At 41.9% G+C, this 26,064-nt stretch overlaps 1 protein-coding gene across 1 annotated transcript; it reads right to left on the bottom strand.

The window, feature by feature from the left end:
• Positions 1–5,813: 5,813 nt before the first annotated feature.
• NDC1 (NDC1 transmembrane nucleoporin) lies at positions 5,814–26,064 on the bottom strand. Its single transcript, XM_056844145.1, has 18 exons — positions 26,023–26,064; positions 21,406–21,526; positions 20,110–20,211; positions 19,558–19,732; positions 18,418–18,556; positions 17,875–17,983; positions 15,666–15,717; positions 14,934–15,066; positions 14,543–14,635; positions 13,413–13,494; positions 12,607–12,765; positions 11,459–11,716; positions 11,269–11,372; positions 10,728–10,778; positions 10,280–10,343; positions 9,729–9,829; positions 6,952–7,112; positions 5,814–5,906 (listed from the first exon to the last, which is right to left on the bottom strand). Exons 1-18 carry the CDS (start codon positions 26,062–26,064, stop codon positions 5,843–5,845), a joined length of 2,010 nt encoding a protein of 669 aa, XP_056700123.1. The 3' UTR covers positions 5,814–5,842.

Genomic DNA, 26,064 nt, shown 5'->3' with positions numbered 1-26,064 from the left:
AACTGCTGGAGGCCAGCAGTCTCGGTCAGTCCAACTAGCCAAAGATACAGCAGGTAAAACAAAGGCATGGATCCAGAATACTATTTCCACGAGTGCAAGGATTTCCTCTTGGTGTGGTTTTCTTACCTCTCACCTCATGGCAGCCCTATTTGACCCCTTGAAATCCTGTTCCTGTGCATCCCCCGTCCCCCAGGAATAGGATTTGGGTGACATTTCAGGCTGTTGCAAGAAGGCAAGGTGAAAAAGTCAAGCTCCACGGGTGGAAATCCTTATGCCCATGGAAATGCTAGTCTGGATCCAAGCCAGAGACAGCACTGCACTCTTCAGGATCCCATAACTTGTCTTCTGAAAAATGAAACAGCAACCACTACCACACCTTTTTTGCAAACTTTAAAGAACATAGACATAATGAAGTCATCTGCCTGGTTAGCTGTTATACATTCTAACATGCTGTATAGTTTTCCACTGGGAATCACTCAACAGTTTACATTTTTCTGTATGAAGATTAACAACTGTGCTTAAAAGTTTGCATACCTAAACTCTTTAACAGTGGCATTTCTTTCCTGCAAAACATGCCACAGATCATGGTATCCTTTGGACTGCCTTTCAGGACTAGGGCTGGGAGGCATTGTTCTGCAGTAGTTCTGGTCCTGCCTCGGGGGGGGGGGGTAGGTTTCAGACGGTGGTGCTGGGGGACTGCTACTCTGCATATTGGCCTTTGGCCCATTTAAAGCTATTGGGAGAAGTCATCCAGAGATTTGGACTGAGCTGCCCAACAATATGCAGATTGTTCTCAGCTCTATCTTGCACTACCAGGGAGGCTGTGGAAACTGAACAAGTGCCTGGAGGCAGTATTGGAATGAATGAGGACTAACAAACTGAAACTTAATCCTGACAAAACAGAAGTGCTACTGGTGTGGGGGGAAAGTCTGACCCGGAAATGGTTATTCCTGTTTGGGATGGAGTTGCTCTCCCCTTAATGGAGCAGATTCATAACCTGGGGTGCTCCCGGACCTGGGCCTCCTGTTAAACAGGTGGCAGCGTTGGCCAGGGGTGCCTTTCAGCATCTTTGGCTGGTGAGCCAGCAGCAGCCCTTCCTGGACAGGAAAGATCTTACCACTGTGGTGCATGCACTGGTAACGTCAAGATTAGATTATTGCAATAGACAGTGATGGATACACTATTGATTCAATAAATTTGCCAGTTTAGCTGTTTGTCTAGGACAGAGGGATTTGCTAAGCACCAGTCTGCTGCACAAAAAGTAGGCTGCATTTGGCTTGATGGATGAGGACTTCTGCAACCTCTGGGTTAGGGTCGGTGCCAGCTTGGTAACTAAGGTGCAAAACAGCAGCATACTCTGTTCCAGCTCTTGCTATGTTTCAGGGAGGCGTTCAATGAGTACCACATTGGCCACTCCCACTCGAAACATTCCAGACAGAAGCATTTAGCTGAGAGGAATGGTCCTTGACAATAGGCATTACAAATAACAGAGCTTGTGCATGAAATTCCCCAAAGCCTTCACTGGATTTCTTTTTGAAATTGAAACAAAAATTACTAGGAAACCTACTAAAGGTACATATTAAAAATGATTCAGGTACAATCTCTTTAACCCAGACACTCTCAACGTGGTTCTTGACTTTCCTCCTACATAAAGTGTACGAGGTCAAATTGGCTATTCTATGATGTTGTATTTTAATGTTTTCAATGAACCTTTGTCATAGGCAATGCATATGTGATGATGCTTAGGGGGTAACAATGGTGCATATTCCTTTCCTTCTGGCAGTGTTGCTGAATGGGTAGGCATCAATGCCTTGATTGCTCCTGGTCTCAGGTGAAAGTCCTTGCTTTAGAAGTGGCAGAACATAGCAGGGCTGTCTGTCATGCCTCCTCCCACACACACTAGGCTACCTTTTTCCTGTCTGTTCTGAGCCACTAGCTATTTATACTTTATCCAGCTTCTGCAAAAAATCTCGACAAAGGCTGCCAACAACAAAAATAAAACAATACAATTAAAACTATTGACAATATTCCAAAAAAATAAAATAATAAAATTATCTGCATAAAAGCATATTTGACAAAGGGAGACTTGGAAATCTTGTTTTTCTCTATGGTGCCAATGGACTCAAATCTCACTCTCATATAAAACAATAATCAGTAAAATAAACAAAATAAAAATGTATACAGAGGGCAAGTTCTAGAAAGGGGATTACATTTTAAGAAGCGAGTGAGAAACAATTAAAAAACCTGGGTGAAGAAATATTGTTTTCACCTGGCACCGAAAAGCAAATAAACTATCTACCAAGCATGCCTCTAGGTCACTCTACAACTTGGGAGCCACAGGGAAGAAAGCCCTGGTGACCATTTGCCTCTTTCTGCAGGTGAGGGCACTGATCTTGTGCATGTCATCCCTCACGCCCTCACACCCCTTTTGCCCCTCTTATTTATTTATTTAATGTGTCTTTATCTTGCTTTTCCTCTCCAGTGGGCACTCAAAGCAGCTTACAAAAAATGCAATACAATTTAAACAAATGTACACAAAACTGCGAAAACGAAGGAAAAACAAAAAGTACACAAAACATCCTGGCCTGGTGCCTACTAGGTTAGTCTATCAAGGCCAAGACCACAAGCTAAAAACACCTAGGTTCGTGTCCCCAGCCATGGCCAGACTTTAAAAACCTACAGCAGGAGAAACAGAAATATTCTGCCTGCTCTTTCAAGCTGGCAGCCATATTCCCACAATGCCCCCTCTTGTTTGGGCAGCTGGCTCTCCATCAAAACCTCTTTTCTCTAAAGCATTACTGCAAAAAGTTAGAATTCCCAACGTTTGCAGTCAATATTTTGCAGATGTGCTTGTTTAGTCATAGACAACTCAGGTTTTGTACTGAAAAAACAACTGACCTGTAACTGTTGTTCATCAGGTGGTCTTCTATGCAGGCACACATTGGGCCTGCACAGAAGCCACGACAATGAACCAAGTAGACTCACAGTAGTACTAGCCACTCAGTGAATTCGTGCTTGACTGGTTTTTTACGAGGGTTCTTAGAATAGTTTCGATCTTTGAAACTGAATTGAAAACCAACGCTGCTCTGCCAATGTTTCATGTATTATTTGTTGCTAGCTATGGTAGGAGAACCCTGACCTGAATAGCTCCAAGCTAGCCTGCTCTCATCATATTTTAGAAGCTAAGCAGGGTCGGCCCTGGTTAGAATTTGGATGAGTGACTTCCAAGGCATACTAGGGGCATGACGCGGAGGCAGGCAATGGCAACCCACCTCCAAACGTCTCTTGCCTTGAAAACCCTATGGGGTTGCCATAAGTCAGCTGTGACTTCACAGAACACACTCTCACACACATGGTAGGAGGGAAGGCGGCATGGTATAAGCCCGATCTGATCACATCTCGGAAGCTGAGCAGTGTCACTACTTGAAAGCAAGACCACCAAGCAAGGCTCTCCAGAAGAAGGCAATGGCAAAAACCACCTCTGCTTCTCGTTTGCCTTGAAAGCTCTTTGCTGGGGTCACCATAAGTTGACTGCGACTTGATGGCACTTTAGACACACATGGTAGGAGAAATGATACCACTGGTGTCATTCCTAGACTGCTTTTAAGTTAAAGATAAGGTTGTCCTTGTCACTAACCCAAAAGATAGCTGCCTAAAGTAGTGACAACAATATTGAGGCAAGGTAGAAATATTTTTATAAATAAAAAGCATTGCCAGAATATTCACTACAGCGCAACCAAGTGAACACTTTTTTTAAAGTTTACACTTCTTTTGCCCACCAATAGCAAAAAAATGGAAGATACCCTGATACTGAAAGGCACAATGTGATCACACATTATCAGAAATCAAACTGCAAATTCCTCATCACAACAGTTGCTCTAGTAATCTTTGGGAAGAGAAGGATCTGGGCTTGCAGAGGGCACTCCAGATGCCAAGTAATCTCTGAAGCCCAGATCCCCATAGTCACTTCAGCGAGGAAGGGAGGCTTCCGTCAACTTTTACCTCTCAAGCAACAGTTAGGGCTTAGATTTGAAGCCTGTCCTTTTTCTCAGGCAAAACACAATTACCTCTCCTACTCCTGTTTCCTGCCCTCTGCTACTGGGCACAGTCCTGGGGCAGCTTTGGAATGGCATTGTTTTGATCTCTCCGTTATTTCCCTGAAGAGGCATTTTGCTGTCTTCTTGCTCCCCTAACAGTCGGGGCCAGACTATGGCCATTTGCAGTAAACCCACTTCTATAAAACCACTAATATATATCCCTGTGGAAGCACCACTAAAATCAAGCAGAAATCATCTTTTTAAATCAGGTTGGAATGATTGGGAAGTGGAGGTGTACACTCCTACAAATCTAGTGTGGCAGGGATGTTCAAACCTAGCTGGCTGCAATAGGAAGGCCAAGGAGCCCATCCCTCCCTGGATCATAATGACCCACAGGCTGAGAATCTAGGCTTTATAACAAAGGAGACAGGTAAGCAGAGGAAAGATCAGAAAGCAGAACTGCTGACCAGTAGGCCCTTTCCAATGGAAAAGACAACAATACAAACATAGTAACTAAACGTATAACAGTGACCTCTGCTGGCAAGCGGAATGTATTTTCAGGCATTGATATAGCAAACTGTACAGTCTCCTCTTTTACAGCAAATTGCATATAGCACATGTATCTTTAGGGATCTTTTATAATTCACTGAAAATGCACCATGCTCTCTCTATGCCTCTGGCTGCCTATTAAAAGTGAAACTGACACAAGCAGAGCCTGCCATGTTGAAAGAAACCAGAACAAAATGAAGGAAAATCATGGGTCCCCCCCATTACAGTCTTGTTTAGATGGGGAACTTGTTTCATTTTCATATTATGATACATCCCCATTTTCATAATTATTGTTACTAATAACAAAAGAAACACACAAGTCTAGCTGGCAGTGAGTTCAAGTCAACTAGCTCAGTTGCAGGATTGCATCACTGAACCAAACGTATACAAAAAAAGCACCTTTCCAGTAACCTGTTGGCAAAAGCTTTATCAAGGAGCTGGCAACATTGTTTCTCAGTCCATTATCAGGCTGCCTAATCATGCTTTTAATAAAAGCAATGGATTCAAAGAGAAAGAGGAAAATCTCTGACCACATCTAGAACAGTTGGCTATTAGTAAATAATAAACAGCACATGTAATATTCCACATATCATCCTCTCTAAAAAGTAAATAATCAAAATATGAGCACATTGGGTTTTTTTGAGAGAATTTAGATTAAACAATGGCAATTTACAGTTATATCTTTATGCTGCCTTTATAAGGCTCATTACAGTTGCAAGTAGTATTTTCACAACTACTTGCACACTGCAGTGCTAGCAAGACAGAAGCAAACTGACATTAACATGGTTTCGACTCAAGAGTAATGTACAACTCAGCAGTATCATGAAGCCACAATTAGTCCTGGTTGGGCCACAGCTGTGCAGCCTATATGTAGGAACCACATGGCACGCATGGGGCTGTCAGATGTGTGTGATCTCATATTTATGGAGCAATGACTACCACAATCTTGTGCCTCAGAACAAAAGTGAACAATGGATTAAAAAAAACCCCTTCAAAATGCACGTTAACACTGCATGTTAAAAATCCACTCCTGTCCAAAAGAAAGAGCAATAAAATTTATAAATCATAATAGCATTCAAACTATTGCTTAGGATATTTAGTATAAAAATTACTTTATTGTACAAATGTCAAGAAAAATGATCCAAGTATTTATGGAATATTGCTGACAGCAACATTTGGGAAAAGCATTCATTTCACTTCTGATCCACTGCCACGGAATCGGCATTATTTGCAACAGGATGGGTGGTTTGACTTGTTTATTCCTTGAATTCCAAGAATTGCTGCAGCTTTTTGTTATGTTCCGTAGATACTTGCACAGCACTATAGAGCAGAAGAAACACAATGAGATTAGTCTGAATGACGTGAGCACATGTGAATGCATACAAGCCAGGAAAAGGCTGTAATGGCTTTCTGGAAAATATGATGCCCAACAAACCTAGTTGAATTAATGACTTTCCTTTAGTATCTCCAATTCAAATTTAACAGTGTTCTCAGAATCTTGGCATGACCCTCTTATGCATTTATGAGAATACACAGCAAATTCTTGCACCATGATGCATGGCTAGGCTAGTTGAGAAAGCAACTTGTCATGAGGAACAATGGAGGAAGTGGGGGCAGTCACTGTCCAATACTGTAAAAAGTCGGGACTGAGGCCAGACTTAGCAAATCCACAGAATAAGATACTGAATAATCTACAATATATGAAAGTTTAGCCTGCAGTTTAAAAAAGAACTCTTAAGAACTGATAAGAAGTGGTTGTTTTCTTCAACAGATGGCGAACTGAGGTGTACAGTGTGCAATATGTTTGAAGCCCTCCTGGGTTGCTGAGGAATCGTATGGCTGGTCATTGCTGAAAGGTTTTTGTTTATGGAATGCTCAGTTCTTATGTTGGCTTCAAAAGCCAAGAGCCTTAGCTCATGGTGAGATAGTCATCTGTTACCACAGGATTAGATTTAGCAGTACCACCTCTCTGCAATCACATGGAAGTCCAAGGAAATGAAGGGATAGTAATGCTGGGCTGAATGGTCCAAGGCTGCCAAAAAGAAGAAATCCCTTCACGTGGTAAACACTTTGTTGTTACTACATGGCTACCATTCACCTGAACCCACCTTAAGGGGAAAAATTATGCACAAAAAAGTACAGTGAAGGTTTCATGTGATTTGCAAAATCCTAAGCATTGGAATTTTTTTTTTACTCAATGCAGCTATTAAGAGCAGGCTGATCTTTCAAGAGGAAGGATTTTGCTTTATGATTTCATTCATGTCCACCTACAATGGACTCTGTCTAACCAATATCAGATCATACAATAAATAAATAATATGTTATGAAATGAACATTTAGATAGCCTGAAGCCCCAAAACCTCACTTTAAGTGTTCTCCAAATGTTGTGGTTATTCGATAGATAGCAGTTTTCAGTGATGCTCTCAAAGCAAATCGAAGGGTTTTGTAGGAAGTGTCTGCCAAATTCCCTGACGTCCTGGGAGGTTTGCTGGAAACATGAGGAAGCTTGAAGTGCTTGTCTACAACCTATGATTGGAAAACAACAACAAATCAAGTGGAAAATAAACATTGTGGCAGCAAGGATGCGTAGGAAAATCAGGTCATAACAACCAATTAAAAGTCCAATTTTTCAGCCACAATACTGCTCAATGAAATATCATAAAAATTCCTTGTTAAAAGGACCAAATTACCGGTCTTTAGTAATGATCCCAGAATTAGTTTAAACCAATGTCGTTAATTGTTTAGATCAGTGATATGCACTCTGTGGCCTTGGGAGCCACATGTGGCTCTTTGATATGCCACGAGACTCTTCTGAGTAGCATTGCTGAATCTTGTATATCTCCCATGTTTCAGGAAAGTTGACAAGGCCCAGTGGGGCCAGTAGTTTGCAGTGGTTCCCACCTTGAAACAGATAAACTGCAAGCCAGGAATCGAGATAAAGGACCTATTGTCTCCAATAACCCCTACCTTTCTTTGCAGCCTCAGTTCTGTCTGCAGCACTTGGACAGCTCCCAGGAGGACAGCGACTTGGCCACAGAGTCAGTAAAGCCGCCACCACTATGGCAACACCCAGGGAAAGAGCAAGCAGGCTACACTGGTGTGGGGGTGGTTTTACCCTATTCTCCACAACCAGCTTGCTTTGAGAATCTTTCTCTGTCTCCTAAACTGCTGTGCCTTGTGCTAGGGAGAGAGAGAGAAGGTAGGGAGACAAATAGAGGGCACACCGGTCTTTCTGCTGCGAGAGCCTGTTCTACTAGCGAAGAGAGGTTTCTGCAGTGGGAAGCCGTGAATGCCCATTAATTAATCCCCTTACTGCAATGTCGCTGTCTCTATGGCACGAGGCAGACTAGCCTTGGCCATTGTGCCGTCATCCAGGCGTGAGCCTCATGAAAGGGAAAAAGCAAGAAGACAGCGAGGCCATTCAAGGATGCTCAGGCTTCCCACTGCAGAAGCCTGCTCTGAGCCAACCCACAACACTGGCTTGGAGTCTCCCTTTGAAATGCTCATGGCCCAACCCAAGCAGGCTCCTGCAGTAGGAAGCCGGAGCCCCCTTTACTTACATCTCTGCCTTCTTCCTTTCTCCCCAGCCTGAGGCACAGCAGGGCTCCTGCAGCTGCTGGCTAGACCCAAGTGAGTCAGTTCTGCATTTTTTTAAAATGGTGCTTTTCTATCCTTTTCCTACAGAGTCTGCATACAAAGTGGCTCTTTTGGTTGGTGGCAATTGTGAATGTGGCACTCTCTGAGCTGCAAAACAAGGACCACTAGTTCAGATCAAAGGCCACCAAGGCCTTTCCCAACATTTCACTGCAGACTAGCTCTGGAAAACCCTAAATAACAGAAACACTGGCATTTTATGGTTACAAAAATATGATAGAACAACAAAAAAGGGAAAAAAACTCAACCGAATAATTAGAGACAGCTTCAAAGGTTGAGCTACAAATTATACACTATAACAAAATAATTACATCTGCTAGACCTGAGTAGGCTTTCCTCAGTTGTCATAAATACAGAAAGTTATAAAAAACACATCCGTAAATAAACCTTGTGAGATGTTTTTATCTAATATTTTGTGTGGCTTGATGTAAACTCTTAACCCAGATTGTGGGTCTAGCCACATGGACAGTTGCTCACATAATCTGATGCAGAATTAACGATTCCGGATGTGTGTACATCAACCTGTGATAAATCTAATTGGCCAAATACTTTCTGTATTTATGACCGCTGAGGAAGGCCTAGTCAGGCCGAAACGCATCTGGTATAGCATTGGTCATTTACATTGATTGTATATCAACTGTGTATAAGAATTTTATAACTGATATTTTTATATGTAGCTTTTATGCCAGGCCCTGTATTTTTTAAAACACATACAAAAATGAACCACAAAAGGCAAAATACCCACAACGGGTGAAAGTCTAGCAGCAAAATTTTACTCAAATTTTCAAAACACATTTAGATGACAGCTCTTAGAAGAGTTTAATCTCAAAAATACTTTGTATTTATTCATTTTGCTGTTGATGAGTAACCATTTGCAGGCTTCAGTGGGGTTGGAATTGTAGCACAGGATACACTGCCTTTGAACGACTAAATCTTTCTTCCATGGTTAGCTTTAAAAGTGCCATGCCAAAGAAAATCAAGGCAAGACACTGTGGCCATTTATGCATGGTCAATTTTGATGCTCGCTCAAAGCTGTTTTTTAAAATGGAACTTTAAAAATGCCTATTCACGGTCCCGACAAAGGAGAAATTCCACGCCCCCACACTCGCCTGCTCCTTTGTTCGTTTGCATAGCCATTAGCATGTGCACAGCTAATGTGCCGCTGTTGTTTTGCCTGGTTCCCTCTGGTTATTCTTCGCAGCAGCAGCAGAGCAAACACAAAAGGTCACGTTAAGTGGGCTCTTTTGTAAAACGAAGCAGATCTGCGCAAGCTTCACAGTCACTTCCGGAATGACGGTTTAGCGTGCAAAATTTTAAAAATTCTGCAGGGCAATTCAGCCTGGAACGCGCTGCTAATTACCATGCAAAAATGGCCTGTGCAGTTGGGAGTAACAGCTTTTTTTCCTAACAAAATCAGCCGTACCATTACAATAGCAGGCAGGCTATGTGCACACAACACTTCTGCTTAGGAACACAAAGGCTGCTCACCTCCTGAAGAGTTAACAGAGTGTTCAGAATAGATGGCAGTGTCGTTTGGACAACTCCATATTTATCTTCAGTAAATGAAGCTGCAACTAGATGTGACAAACCTTAAAAAAAGAGAGTAATTGCTTTTAGTTCTGACAAATGGAATCCAGTCATTGTTATAAGGTCCTCAAATGTACAAACATCTTTATTTTGATGGTCTCTGAATTGACTGCCTAGCAACATAAAGATGAATCCTACTCAAACCACCCAGAGATTAGCTTCTGCTGACTGCATTTTAGAGCAACCCAATGTTTCAAGCAAAAGAGAAAGATAAAGGGGAGAAATACTGCACCAGGGTTGCTCAGAGTAAAAACAAGCATAGACGTTTCTCAGGGCCAGAGAACCAAAAGACCTAGAGCAGAACCCTCCCAGTCCTGCTACAGAACCAGCGAGTACAGCAATCCCAGAACTGGCTATCCTCAAATGAATTTCACTGCCAAGGCACCACAAGACTCAAGCAAGCCACAGAAATAGATCAACGAGTTTATTTCAGACAAGAAGACACTGCTCACCTTCCAAGGCCCAAATGTGCATTTGGGTATCAGAAAAGAGAGCCTGGATAGAAGCCTCTGGGTGCTGAAAGAGAGAGAGAGAGAGAAGTGTTGCACACAGCTAGTTCAGCTTAGCCCAGCAGGGTGTGCCAAATACATTTGCAGGATGTCACAATTAAGTGTTCCTTATGAAAAAGGCAATATACACTTGGAATACACAGCATACTGACCTCCCTGCACAAACTTCCTTATAATAAAAAAGCAGCCTATGAAATTATTGTAGAGTTTGGCCAATCTTGAACTTTTCATCAAAACAAACAGTGCAAATATGAAAGCTGCTATGTTGAAACTGAAGTGTCAATTTACACAGCACCTGTTTTCAAGGACTTTGGTACCAACTTCTAACCCTACTTTGACATGAACTGAGGTAATATCAGCAGCAGTTTATCAAGCAGGAATTCATCCTTACCTTGCTGAAAAAATACATTATCAGCACTCGTTTTGACAAGAAACTTCTAATCTAGAAAAAGAAAGAGAAAACATGGGAAGAGCCAAGCACATCTGCAGCTTTTCTGAGCAATATAGAGTTCCCATTGGAAATTATCAAAAGAATTCAAAATGTTTAAGCTGCACTGACTCACCAACTGTCCCCAGTTTTGAAAAATATTTTATTGTAATTAACAGCCAATGATTAAGAGGGAATGTATGTCTGAGGAAATTATTTTGGTTTGCAACCTCTATCTGAGAAAATAATATAGGAACATTGAATTGCAAGCCACACAGCTTTAATCAGTTTAGGAACTACATCAGTTTTAATAGAGGAGAGATTTTAATTGTTCAGGTTCTCAGAGGAAAAGTTCCTTCATTGTACCTGTAGGAGTGGAGTCTGATGCAGGTTCTCAGAATCCCAAAAACTGTGCTGAACTAGTAATACTGGAGGATGCAACATATTAAAAAGACCATTTGTGCTAATCAATTGGAACGTTAATGGCTTTAACTTCTCACAATACCTGCTCTTTCTTGCTCTGGAGCCATAAATAGAGAGAACTCGGCTGTATTGCTTCATTAGTCACTTTGGCAACAGCTATCGTGGGGTGGGGCTCCTGAGGAGAGTCTGCGAGAGAAATCCAGCCTGTTTAAAATAGGCCAGCAAGATGTTGTCACAAATATCCAAGAGAGGGGCAGAACAACTCCCCTTACCGGAATATGATGTCCACAATTTTGGTCCTCTTCTCATAATATGGGGACTTTGGACAGACCCATGCCAAGGAGAGCTTAACTCCAGCATTCCAGCCGTGCGACTTAGTGGGGAAGGACTGAAAGGTGATCCTAAGTTGCTTCCAAGATCTCTTACAGGTGTTGTTTTAAACAGAGACGATTTAACCAGAGAAGGCATATGGGCTCGAGAAAGGATAGCAGCCCTCGGTGTCTGGAATGAGCTCTCTTCGGCAACTGCTCCTGGGAACAAAAAACATTTCATATAGGAATCTCAGAATTACTTATGCCAATAAGTGGTATTCCACTTGTTATATAAATGCATAATACACAGTTTCTATAGCGTAGGAACACAACACTGGTCAGAAAAGTCACATTCTAGTACGTATACTTAAATACAATGGATTTTGCAAAGGAGTTTCCAAAAACAATAAATCTTTACTGGTATTTTATTCAATACATTGGGGTCTTGTGGCACCTTAAAATCTAGCAAACTTGTATTCCAGCTTAAGTTTTCATGGACTCGAGCCCACTTTTTCCAGATGCTATGAGCAGATCCTCAGCATGCAGTCATTTTACGATGGAGGCTTCAAGGGACAAGGGGGTACGAAACGAGTACACAATGAAATGTATTGTGACTGCTGGCTGGGGTTAACATATTATGTGTCAGCTCTGCTCAGATGCAGTCTGCTTCTTAGAGGCGTTTCATTCTATACGCAGCAATCACGCTTGCCACAGCAATGTTCATGTTTCAGCATCTTCCCACAGTGAAGTGCCGCATGAAGATGCACGCCCCTAAACATGCAGTGACTAGGCACTATGGAGACACAACCCAAAATTGCTCAGTACCTTTCTGATGAGTATTAACAATATATGTTTTCTTGTCACATTTTACTGTGGGACAACTACTTCCATATAAAGTAAGAAGCATTATTTAGGCTGTTGCACTGTATTAGGGAATAACTCCAAATGTACATGAAAGGAAGAGCCTGCTTGGAAGCCTTCCTTGCTTCTCTATGGAGACAGCATTATTGCTATGTTGTTTCATTCTTTTTGGAATGTGATTCCCGCCCCCATTTGATATGTCCCTTTGAGATGCAGAGATGTTCACAGCAACAGACCCATCATGTCACCTGGAAAATCTGGAGCTTTTCTCAGGTCTGCCAGAGACGGCTGCTTCAGTCTCCCATTTGTGGCTGCCGCCTCCTGGTGCACTATCAGCTTGAGGGTCAGATTATTTAGAAGATTCAAGCACTCCCTGGAAACTGCAGTCCAGTTGTGAGGGTGTCCCCCTTTCAGACAAACAGAATTTATTTGAAGGGGGTAAATGATTTTTTTAAAATGGATTAAGTTTTCAAAACTACCAGCTATTTCACAAGCCCTTTATTGTCACTGTGAAGTCGAATATCAACTTCAGAATACCACATCAAAATATTAACCTCCTAGGCTTAAATCATAATTCTATTTTTAATAGGTTTTCTTTACATAGAATATAAATATATGAAGTTAAATGCAATTCCAATGGATTAAAACTGGCCTGGGGTTTAAAAACAACAGAAACAGCCCAGAAGTCAACCGAAAGCTACAAGAATGCTTCAAACAATCAGCTACTGTGATCAAACTGAAGGGCCACAATTGTAGCAACAAAGTCACCACTGGAAGTTAGGCCGCAAAAACTAGAATGTCGGGACATGTAATTTTAGGCACTCTCAATGTATTCCACAGTCTGAGGAGAATATGTTCAGATGCTTTGAAGTACAGCAGAAGCATGGTTTGCATTGGAAACTGCAAAGGTTACGTGCATGTGACATTCTGAATCTCATTTGTCAAGTTCACCAGTGAAATGGAAACAACTCTGCCTATATGAAGTCAGCCTCTGGCAAAGTATTTCCTTTTATCCCCCTTCTGTCTTCATGGAACAAAATAATTTTCCAAATACCTGGCTGGCTAAGGCTGAAGATCTCTTGCCGGCGAATAGAAGAATACTGGGATAGAAACATCAAGTCCTGTAAAGCCAAGAACTGCAGAGGAAAATGTTTTAATGGTGTTTACAAATTACCAGGATGGTCATGCTGATCTACTAAAATCTCAAGTCATGATATTCTCATAGCACGTAAACATTACTTTATTCCTGGAATGTTACTAGGCAAGGGTTTTTATACTTTTTGCCATTTCAAAATATTTGCCATCATTAGGAATCCCCCCCCCAAAAAAAAACATATCTTTTTTCAGACATACTGAACTGAGAATTGCATTTAGTAGACTTGGGTTTTCTGACATGAAGAACAAGCAGATATGAACACATACAATTTCACCCATATATCTGCTCATGTACGAAAAGGATTGTAGAGCTTTTATTTTAATTGTAAATTACTCTAAAATATACAGACAGGGCTGATTCAACCCCTGCTTGTTGGAAAGAATTCACAAAGCAACCCCAATGTTCATCAAGGGCTGGAGATGGAATGTGAGAATGCTATTTTAGGTATCCACGAAAATGTATAAAGAATCATTCTGAATAAAATCAGGCATCAAATTTTATGTCTACACTGTAATGGACTAACATTTTGTATATTTGGATTAAGATTTTTTTTGTGGTGATGAAACTTTTGGAAGCATTTGACTGAGTTAAGCTAGCTCTGATACTATGTTAGGCAGGACTGACAGAATGGTCTAAGCAGGGTGGGGGTGTGAAGCGGTAGGGGCCCAGAAAAGGGAGAGGCAGGAAAGGAGTTAATCAGGGGACTTATGAAAGAAGTGATAAGAATATGAAGAAGAGATGGCCAGAGCTAAGAGGTTGTAGGGAAGAAAAAATTAAAACCAGAAAGCAAGAGAGATTTGCAAGACCAAGATCTGCAGGAAGTGAGGAAAGCTGAAGATTCCTATTTATCTTAAATATCAGCCGTATCTGTGGATTCAGCCCTCTAATGCAATATTTGTTGTTTGTGTTATTTTAACATGCAAGTGATTTATCAAAACCATCCTAGCTTTGCTAGTGTGATTTCGGTGTATATATTAAGCAATGAAAACTATGCAAGAAAACAAGTGAATTGAGATAAACTCGTATACCTTTAAAATAGGTGGAGGGTTGCAGTTTAAAATTTTAGGTAAGCACTGATTTGTTTCTTCTGCAAAAGTTGGTTGTACAGGAAAGTGATGTGCCTGAAAGAGGAACATACACTGTAGTTAAAGCAAGAATAACAAGTAATCCTGGTCAGTAAGATATTAGTAAGAGGGTAATGAAGTTACTGGCCATTTGCAAGTCTGCTAAACTCTCAGAGAGGCTTCCAAGCCTGCCCTGATGGGAAGAGAAGAGGAGGGGAGGTAAAGTTCTTCACCTGAAAACAAGTGAAGCAACTACAAAGCAGTTTCTGCTACACAGTAACACATGCACCCCATGTTATATTTCAAAAACAAAAGCTGCCTCACCCTAGTATGGTGCAGAACATACGATACCAACCTCAGTAGAATATATTCTGAAGAGTAACCATGCAATGTACCAAGTCATCAGCAGGAACACACCACATAGCCAGCTGTGGTACAGAAGAGATAAATCCAAGAGACCAGCCACAGTGTCTAGAGGATGAAGTTTACTGAAAGCAAAGAGATAAGCAAACAAAATAAGGAAAGCTATTTTTATGTAAAACATTCTTTATTTATTCCTTGGTGCAGATTTATTTTGCCTAGAGGAAATTTGGCAGAAGATGGCCAGTACAAAGAGTGACTTTATTCTGTAGCCTGTATAAAACAAAAATCATAATTTCTGCCCCTTATTAAAAAGAACAAATTTGATTTCAGTCAAGAGATTTATAAGGGACCTAATTCTTCATATTACAACAGAGTATTTTCCAAATAGATGTCTACCAGTAGATTATTGAGACATTTACCACCAATACATAATCAAATACACTCAACATAAATAGCAGGGAACACAGTGGCCCACTGAGCATATTTGGGAAGTCTCGCTCTCACTCCTTCCCATTGCCAAAAAGTATTACCACCATCCAACTGGTTCTATTCCTTTACATCTCTCCAAAGTTGTGAGGGACATAATGATCTTTTCCCCCAGTGGGCAGCTGCTCAGATAATGTCTATGTTCCATCACAACCTGCAGGAGACACTAGGAGTGTCTCCACCACAAGGTGCACAGTAAAGAATTACAAGGTTTTATCAGATGTTTACAGGTACACACCTATCTGCATGAAGGTTCATTGTAGTAATTATCCATGCCTTAGGAATATAACCTATGATGCCACAAAACAAAGAAAATCAAGCTGTAAAAAACACAGGAATGTGTTTACGTCTACAAAAAGCAAGAATTCTCAGCACAAAAGTAAAACTGTCAACAAGAACCCCAAAGAAGAAAATGAAATGTATGAAAAGTATGTCTAATAGAGTGTATGTGCCTCTAATATTAAATTTAAAAAAATCACCACCTCCAAGTTGTATTTACCGTAGCTGGGTGGTGGGTGGGGTAGAATATGGGTATGCGGCACCCTGCAAAGAGAAAAGATCAATAACTGTGTCTAGCTGAGCCTTCCCTGTTGTGGCCTCTACTTGATGGAACAGACTGTCTGAAGGGGTCAGGAAGGCTTCCACATTACTAGCATTCCATAGAATGTGCAGATCAGAATGGCTTAGAAGGACATTTTGTAAGGAATATATTTCATAAGTTTCTGTACAAGTTTTAATGTCTCTGGAAGTCTGTAGATGTTTTATTGTGCTTATGATTTTTATTGTATGGCTTGTTTTAAATTTTTGTAGCCTGCCTTGAGTCTGTGTAAGAAAAGTGGATGATAAATGAGGTAAATAAGTTAATAAATAATGGTTCCTCCCCACAGTAAAAGCAGCTTGGGTAAAAGTGGCTTGGAAATAGTGATTTTTTGGCAGGAAAAATACATGGAGGTAGCTACCTCCCCAGTTTACCCCTACAAACCACAACCCTACTGCCTGCGGTCCATAACACAAAAAAGAATTTAATAAGATTAATGGAAACCTCAACTATACATCCATCCTAAGATTACTATTTTAATTCAACAAAACTCAGTGGTCACATCAATTAGCCTGATGCCTCCATATTGCATGAAGATTCTCACCTCAATGATACACACAGGCTCACCTTGTGGCATTAAAGCAGCCCATACATATAAGCCTCTCTCTGCTAAGGAGTCTCTAATCCTTGAGCTAGGTACAGCCCCATACAATTAATAAGCCTCTCACCCTCTGCGGCTTCTCATCTCATATCCCCCAGCCTGTACCTTTTACATCTAAAGGCCTTTTTATATTACATAAACAGGCAATGCAGAGTCAAACAGCACTACTATCTTTCAGCAATTCCACACAGTCACTTCCCCCAGCAACTTTCAACAGTGAGATCCTCTCTCACACATTGCAATTCCCTTCAACATATGCGGAAGATGAAAGAACTGTTCAGTAGTGACATGCTGCTTGTAATAGCTACATGAAGCCGACAACTGATTCTCTACGTGACTGCAGCTACTGCTGAAGCACAAAAATTGCATTGCTGCCTAAGACCAAGCTCCACCTAGTCCAGTGTTTTGTTGGTTACTATGGCCAACCAGATTCCTATGGGAAGCTCAAAAGCACTGCATGATTGTGACAGCCAAGGGTCCAAAAAAGCACTCACCAAGGTGAGGGTCCTTCCCCTTCCTAGCAAGTTTGTCTCTGCTGCCCTCCTGCCTCCTCCCTCACCACCACCAAGTGCTGAGCACATGAGCTTTGTCCCTTTCTTCCCCTTCCCAGCATCTTTCAGCATCAGCCAGTGCTCAGTGCAGATGATGCCTATGCCCTCTACCAGCAGATCCTAGCTAGATCAGAGGTGTTGCATGGCAGGCAGCAGCTGCTTACACATTAGGAAGTGCTATGGATGGAGAAGGAGAGGAAATCGTTTGTTTGGCACTACCGGTATGGAATGAAAAGAGAAAGGAATAGAGGAGGGTGCTGCAGTGAACACAGAGGTAGGAAAATGGAGGGAGGGGAAGCAACAATGGAGTGCCCCTTCCCAGTGCCAAGCTCAGCAGGAGTGGAGAGGTCACGGATCCCTATGGTAATTCACTTTGAAGAACATCTTCCTAGTGCAGTATGAAATGGATGATTCCCCAAAACTGGAGCAGAAAAGGAAGGCTGTGGATCATCCCTGCCTTTGGACCATACTTTCCACCAAAATTCAGTAGGACATCAGAAACAAGATTCCACCCTCTGGGGTAGGGTTGCCGCAAAGACAACTTTGGGCTAGGTTCTGGATGACCCAGAGCTGTGGTTCCCCAATAACCTATTTGTCCTAAACAACTGGCAAATAGAAGTATACTGGCTCAGAATCCACCTCAAGTACCTCACCTCCTATTCCTTTCATTTAAAGAAGGGGAAAAATAGAATCTTACCAAAAAAGTAGTAAGCAGCGCAGAAGTTCCTAACCATATAAAGAGACTCCACACAGCTTTGCTTTGCCAACAGAGGTAGAGATCTTCTGAAACGTAGGTATTTGTATTGCTAAAAAAATATTAAACATGTTCAATAGTTTCAAGAAGTTATAAACCTTGTGTATTTGATCTGAAAAGCAGTCAGACTTTATATGACGAATGGTTTCAGATACTGCAGCTATACCAGAGCCTTCATGCTATAGCTCAACACTAGAACCTTATTTTCTTTTATGTTGTCTCTTGCTTTCTGAATGCTGTATCACTCTGCAGTAAATTGGCTATAGTAAACCACTATATTTTCAAATAGCTTCAATACACGAGAGGAGTAGGCAATAACAAAAGAGTCTTTCTACTGCAACCACGTCTTATGGAAGAATAAAACTGACATCTACCTAACAAGGTATCCAGACTTATCCAAAAACTAGTAAAAGAGCACACATTAAAAAAGAACAGCACAGCTGGTGCAATGATAGAACACTATGCCCTTGTCCTTTATGCAGTTACCTGTATGATTGGAAATGGGAGGTAGTTCATATTATGAACAAGGTATCGGAGGCTATAACTGTAACCCATGAAAGCTCCAAGGAGCAAGAGAAAGAGGTGGTATTCATTCAGGCACACGTGTGGAGCATCATCAGCTGAACTGAAGCAAAACAGTATTTTAGATTTTAAACGCACAAAAAGATACAGAAAACAACTCTATACATAATTCTACCTTTAAAGTAATTATTTTATCTGATTGCAAGGGGAGAAATGGCTAACTTGTTTTCTCAGAGATGAAATAACAATCACTGCTAATTTTATAGCAAGTACTGCTAGACCTACTGCTTAGACAATTTCAGCTATTTTGCAACAACAGATAGATTTTATTCTTTTCAGCAATGATCAAATTCTATTGTAAAAACTAGCCAGTCACATATCCAGCAGTTCTGGTCAAAGTCATCTTTGAGCTTGTTCAGATAATATTTTTGGAGCTATGAAAGCAGTTCCCATCTTACTGTTATGCTTGCACTAGCAGTAATAGTATAGCAACCAGAACCAGGATGTGCAGGAGATCCAGCTTCTCTTAAAAAAAAAACACACTACAAACCAGTGCTGAAAAGGGAAAGAACAACTCTTTCAAATAAGTGCAAAACCTGAGCTGGCGGGGCCGGGGTAGACAAGTGGTACTTAACTGTGATGCATTTTGAAGAGTGCTGCCTTTTAACAAATATAAGCTTAGCTTTTTAAAAGTACCAAAAGTGAACAGAGCTATTTGAGTGCACTGAAATGCTCTCTTGCCAGAAATGTCTGGGCATCATTCAACAGCAGCCTCTGACTGAGCACAACCAGGACTGCAAACCTCTTCCGCTGGGCTAGTTACAGTAGGAATTGTGTTCCCCCAGCAACCATAATCTATGGTTTGAGAAAAGTAATTTTTCCACAGAGGCACAAGCCCAGTTACAAGTTGTTTGTATCCACTACAACCAAAGGACTATAAGTAGCATTTTTTAAAGAAACAATAATCTGTATAAACTGTTTATCATTTCCCTGTCTTCTATACTCATAACATGGCAAACGATCAAGAAGTCCCTTTTTGACATAATTTCTTTCCACGTGGAATGATATACTTTAACAAACAGCTCTGTGATCCCCAAAGCTCACCTTTCTGAAGCTGTGCAGGGAACAGATAAAAACAGGAACTTTCCCTTGGTCATAACTGCAGCACACCAAGCCACCAACATTCCCATTACAGCGTGCACAACTGAATGGATCATTTGCTGTGGGTGGATAACCTTGCTAATCAGTGCTAACCGTGAGCAAGGAATAGAAGGTACAACTGCAAAGAAAGAAAGAGAACATTAACCTGTCTAAAAGCAAGTCACTTAAACACACGTTGCTGCATGTCATAGTTCATGAATGGCCATTCTGAGGACGACAAGTTTAAAGTCTGGCAGGAAATTCTTTAATCTTTAATGATATTCTTTAATCTTTAATGATATTTTGAGGCTTTAAGACTAACAGACATTTAGCAGCAAAGAAAGCCTCCACCATGACTTGTTTTCGAACTGTATATTTATACTTCAGTTTTAAAATAAACAATCTAGAGCCCTACAAGATGTTCACCTTTAAAATTACGCATACAATCTAAGGATAAGGTGGAAACATTTAAGAGTCAAGCTTCGCATCTTATTCAATACATGCTTCAATACCTACCTGCGTGAAATTCCACATTGAAGAGACTTACTACCAATATCACCACAGACATCAGCAGCAAGCAAAAGATAACATAGGAAGTATACAAATCGTTGAATGAGCCTAAAAAGAAGAGAAGTTATTAGAAAGTACTATGAACGTACACCTAATGCTATAATGGTTTAATGCCTAAATGTCTCAGCTGTGGCCAAAGAAGTCCTTGGTTTACTTCTTGCCTGGACCATTAATTCATTGGGTAGCCTTAATCAAGCCACTCTCACACAGGTCTCCACATGGAGTAGGAGAGAGACACTGTCCTGCGCCTGATCCTGGATCAGATGACCCCCACTCCACCCCAGTTTTGTCTATTGCCCTATACTGAAGAGCCAGGAGAGGCTGGTACAGATACTTGTTTCTGGATTACCTCAGAATTATCCCTTTGATCTCTCCCCACCACCTGTACAAGGTTTGTTCAGCTTTTGTTTTAGACATCAGTATTTTAAAATTGTAAGTTGTCTTGAACCACGAGGAAAGGTGGAATATACATGTTTTAATTAATTAAATAAATAAATACATAAATCATATTTTTAGATCTATCAGCCTCACTCCCACCCACTTCTCTCCTAGTGGATCCATTTATTTCACAGTTTTAGAGCGCAATCCTGAAAGGGGAGGGGGTAGATCCACAGCGGCAGCAGAGCCATACCGCCTCCTCAGAGGCTTCCCAGCCATTGCAGAGGCAAAAAAGAGAGGTTTAAAAAATAGAAATACTAAAAAAAGAGGAAATGCCCCATTGAACAAAACAACGCTACACCACCAAAAAAGGTGGCACAGCCCTGCCGCAGCTCTGCCCCGGGAACACCCCCAACACACACACCAGTGCCTGCTTTCCCTTCCAGGAAAGCCCTGCCAGCATGATTACGCTGGTGGCAGAGGCCAGTGGCTCCCAGACGACCTCATGTTTGTCCCCGCACTGGCATAGATGCCACCTCCGCTGTGAGGTCACGCCTGCTCCTAAGGAGTTTCGCCCCCCCATTCAGGAATGGGCTGCCCCTTATATAGTTTAAAAAAGGATTTTGTTTCTGTTTTAAACAGAATCATTTGCATTTTGCAAGTATTGTGATCTCCTTTAGTGGCTCCGAACAAAAGGTAAACTAAAAATCTAATAAAATAAACCATTCTGACTTACCTTACAGTAGTACAATATTGTTTAGATAACTGTCTGTGAAACACGTTGAACAGTCTAAAGCACTAATTGTGAAGTATTATTATTAATAAGCATTCTCTAACTTAAGTTTGCCCTGGCACGGTACCTACTTGTGATCCATTGTATAGGATGGAATAAGTCGATAGTGCTAAGGGTGATGAAGGCTGCAGTACACAGAGGAAGCAATAATACAGACCAAGCAATACTTGCAGCTGCTCTCCATCCCAAAATCTAAAAAGAAAGCAAGAACACATGAAAATGCTTTGTCTCCCAAGCCAGGCTGTACCCAAATTACCTGACTAGCCAGTTATTAAAAACCAAGTGTGCACAGTGTATGTAGTGCTGTGAAAATGTGTGACTTCTAAAAATGAGAAATAAAGGACTAGTGGCAAAAGCAACGTGATAATTATTAATCAGTATCCTTTTAAAATATCCAGTGAAGAATGATGTACTGTCCATTAACATTTGGGGAAGCGTGCAAGAATTATGTGTGCCATCAAGTCACAGCTGACTTGTGGCGACCCTGTAGGGTTTTCAAGGCAAGAGATGTTCAGAGGTGGTTTGTTGTTGCCTGCTTCTGTGTGCGCTGACAGAGTTCTGCGAGAACTGTGACTGGCCCAAGGTCACCCAGCAGGCTTTATGTGCAGGAGCTGGGAATCAAACCCAGTTCGCCAGATTACTCTGCCACTCTTAACCACTACACCATGCTGGCTCTCAAGCACAAATTAGTCTTTTCAAATTTCAAAACATTTGCATCTCAGAAAGCAGGCATATTAGGTTTAGTTCCAGTCCTATGCTCAGTGGGCTCCCTACGTTAAAGGCATAACTAGTAACTACAATGTCTGGCACACTGGGGCTGTGCTTTCAGACAGGCCCCAGAATCCCATGTGCCAATCCACACACAGATTTGCATTGTTTCATGGCAAGGAAACAAGTTCCTCTTTATGAATAGTAATAGGGCTGTATCAACTAGAACTGGTCAGGAGGATGCTTTCATAAGTGGGATAGGGTTGCAGTTTATTGCATGTATTATCTTGTTTGCAATGGGTTGTTTTCAATTTTTTGTAATCCAGCTGCTGCTTTAAGGTATATCTTATATATGGCTTTGTTTATTCTATTTCCTAACTCTGTAATCATCCACTCTGAGTCTTGGCAAGAAAGGCAGGCTATAAGAAAATAAATATAGGCATCACATGTAGCTGGAATGGCCTGTGACTGGTACCCGGTTTTGACTTTCTTGGAGGAGGGATTAAATACAAATATATAAAATCTGAGTGCAAGCACACTCCATATGAAGGTGAGACTCCAACCTATTCCATACATCAGCTTCTGAGTTCCCATTACTATGGATACAAACAATATACTCATTTCTGTTTTTAAAAAGGCTGATTTTCCAACACATGGCGGAACCTCAACAACACACAGAGGGCTTTGGGGGGTCAACCACCTGTTTCTGGCCAGTTCCTCTATCTTTAATAACTTGTAAGATATTCAGGTGTTCAATTAATGCAACATTTACTGACATGGAAAATATTTGAATGTCTTAGAGCATTAAGAAAGTGACAACGCCGTGCTGGACATTTGTTGCAAAAAATGGAAGCCAAGGCAATTCTACCACATTATTTTCTCATAAATAAACTGCTTCAGTTGAATGTACTTATCTACATTTCTTCTATTTTTACCAGATGAAGAGTTAAAGTAATGAGAAACAAAAAGCTGTCCAAATTTTACTTCTATGCAACAAAAGTAAATTATTCATGACTGAAATACTGGGTAATGGGGTCGAAGGGAGCTATTAACTTGGAAGCCAAATAAGACAGAGAAGTACTGTTGGTGGGTAGTATGCCAGACCATGGAATTGGTTTCAACTGAGCATGGCTGTGACTGTACCATCTTTTTAAGGTCAAGTTTACAACTTGAAGGTAGTGTTAGATCAAACATTTCTTATTGTTGCACACTTGAGGTCTGTCGCTCAAAGTGCCTTTTACCAACTTTGACTGTCATGTCAGCTGCGGCCCCTCCTGGAACGCTCTTGCTATTGTTAGATGAGCTTTGGGAGTGTGCTGCCTTTCAAGAGCCTTCCTTTCTTCCTTCAGCAGCCGAGTTAGCCCAGTGCTTGTCAGAGCTTGAGAGCAGGGTCAACCGTGGTCAATACTTGGATGGGAGACCACCGAGAACGACAGGAGTCACTACACAGAGAAAGGCAATGACAAGCCACTCTCTGCTCATTTCACACCTGGAACACCTTGTGGAAGAAGTTGTCATGAGTTGGCTGTGACTTAAGGGTATCTTCTTCTTTTCTCCTCTCCATTTTCCCCAGACTCATCTAAAGATAACTGAGCATTTCCCACTCTTTCTTAATACAGAGATAGAGTGATAATCCCAATTCTCTAAGACACCCTGGTGAAAGGGTCTACATGGGACATAATTCCAAAGGTCCTCATCTGCTTGTATCACTGAGGATGCTGTCAATATATGGGGATTTTTAAAAATATGGGGCAGTGCAGGAGAGGAAGGAGAGACTTTTTGCAAGGCTCGTTTATTACTTCAGTGGTAAGGGGGCAAGCTGCTTTGGTGGCAGTCTTTCTGGTGGGACTCCAAGTGGTTAAGCTCATCTTGGGGGGTTACTGCACTTTGTATTCTCAGCGATGTATTAAGAGTTTGAAAATGTTATAAAAAACATCGCTTTAAAAGGGGTTTTGCATACCACGGCTTATAAATGGTTGTGATGTGGTAAACAAGGGTCCGTGGGGGGAGAGAGAGACCTGAGATCGTTATTTCAAGAAAACAGTTTATTTGCAGCTGCTGACTCAGAGGCCCTAATGGGCAGAAATCTCTGAGCCCCGAATGTATTGAGGAAGGGATATTTATCCAAATTCAAGATATGACAACCCATCAACATTCAGGGTAGCGTTGATAACACTCCAGACATCGGGGCGGCAGTAGAGTAACAGTTTCACCCAATTCTTGTTATGGTTTACTGTAACCCTCCATGACTCTTGCCCCAATTCCTTAGCACACAGGCATACAGAGATATTCTGCCCAGCAACAAGCTATTCCCTGGCTGTCCTAATACATTTCAATACATTTTACAGAAAGGAAAAGAGATTATTGCAAATTGCTAAATCAGTGGATCTTCCATACTCAGGGGAAGTCTACCCTGCTGTCTCAGTTGGAAGACGTCTTCACAGCTAAAGGGGCCAAACAAAGTGCGAACAGTATTTTTTATAACATTTTCAAACTCTTAATACATCGCTGGGAACACAAGTGCGGTAACCCCCTTGGACTGTACCACTTAACGGCTGTAGGTGGAGGGAAGCGTATGCTTTAAAATTCCACCTCCCACTTTCTGTCTACATTTAAAAATAACCTTACAAGAGCAATTCATTTATGGGCAAAATTCAGTGTGCCGTTAACTTTCAGGGCACTAAACTGGTTGGGATTAGTTAATGCATCTGTGGAACTGACATCTACCATATGAACCTGCCCACTAAATACTGCCGCTGACACCACCATTATGATTTACCAGTTCGATTATTTTATTTACTACTTTTAGTTTGAGCCACCTTGAATACAGCATATGCATTTAAAAAATGAAACCCGCCGTTGTCTTTGCTCATAGAAATAGGGAGAAAACATATTCCAGACACAGCGTTAAATGATTATGGGGTGTGGTTGGAACTCCGCTGGGGATTGCACTGCAGCAGAGAGGTCCGCAGCACTCCCTTCCTCACTCAACTCAGGCACACGACAGGATCAACTGTGGGGGCAAAGACGCTTTTCCACAGCACTATGAAGGCGGCGAGGAGCTGGCAGGTCCTTCAATCCACCCCGCTAAGGGACCGGGACTACTTCACTTCCAGCATGTATGTGAGGTTCTTCAGCACCCTCGGCAATCCCAATAAGTCACTTGCTCAACCAGGTAAATCAGAAGCAGGTAAACGTTTATTGAGGAGCACGTAAGAACATAGCATGAGCAATCCACGAGTTCAAAGCTGCTAATGGCGAACCAAACTACAAAGCATAACTTTAAGCACAGAGTCATCCCAGGTGCAACAACAAGCTGCCTGGGAATTAAGCCTAGCAGGGAGGCGGGAGGGAGGAAGCCATAATACTGAAGGTGCCTACTAGAAGCTCAAGGCCAGAGCAAAGGGAGGGGGAAGGAGTGGGGCAGCTTGACCCGTTCAGAGAAACAAAACGAAATAACATTTGCACAGGAATTGGCCTAACTAATGTCAAGAGCCTGCCTGGACTCCTGGCAGGCTGAACAGCATAACGAATAGAGACACGTGTACAGAAATAAGCATGACCCATGGCATGACCCTTGACCAAAACCAGGTAAGGATTTCAGACAGGACTCTGGCAATGTCTATTACGTGTGAACACCGCAGACTGCCGCCTCCCCCTATCCTTGCGCGGGAACAATAAACCCATTCTGGCGAGGGGGCGAACTCCCACCAACAAGAGCCGCCTGTCCCGGCCGCACGGCTGCCGCCTCCCCTGAAAGAGCCCAGCTCATTGGACAAGCCTTAGCAAGTCACAGCCAAAGACACAGAAATGGAGCCCGCCTATTGGACGCAAGTCGGGCCAAGCGAACCTGACCGCCCGCCCTTCCCAACCACGAATGAGCACCTCGGGCTGTTTCTGGTCCATTTCGGAATCCCCCCCCTCCCTCTCTCACCCCCGATTATGGCAGTTTTGCAGAATACAACGGCGAACAGACTCACCTGGCGGAGCAGCAATTGCTGCTCTCGTGCCGCAGGACTCAT

This window comes from Euleptes europaea, chromosome 2, assembly GCF_029931775.1.
Source record: "Euleptes europaea isolate rEulEur1 chromosome 2, rEulEur1.hap1, whole genome shotgun sequence".
Classification (NCBI taxonomy): Eukaryota; Metazoa; Chordata; class Lepidosauria; order Squamata; family Sphaerodactylidae; genus Euleptes; species Euleptes europaea.
The sequence above is the reverse complement of the archived record's forward strand: the minus strand, read 5'-3'. Positions and strand labels throughout refer to the sequence as shown.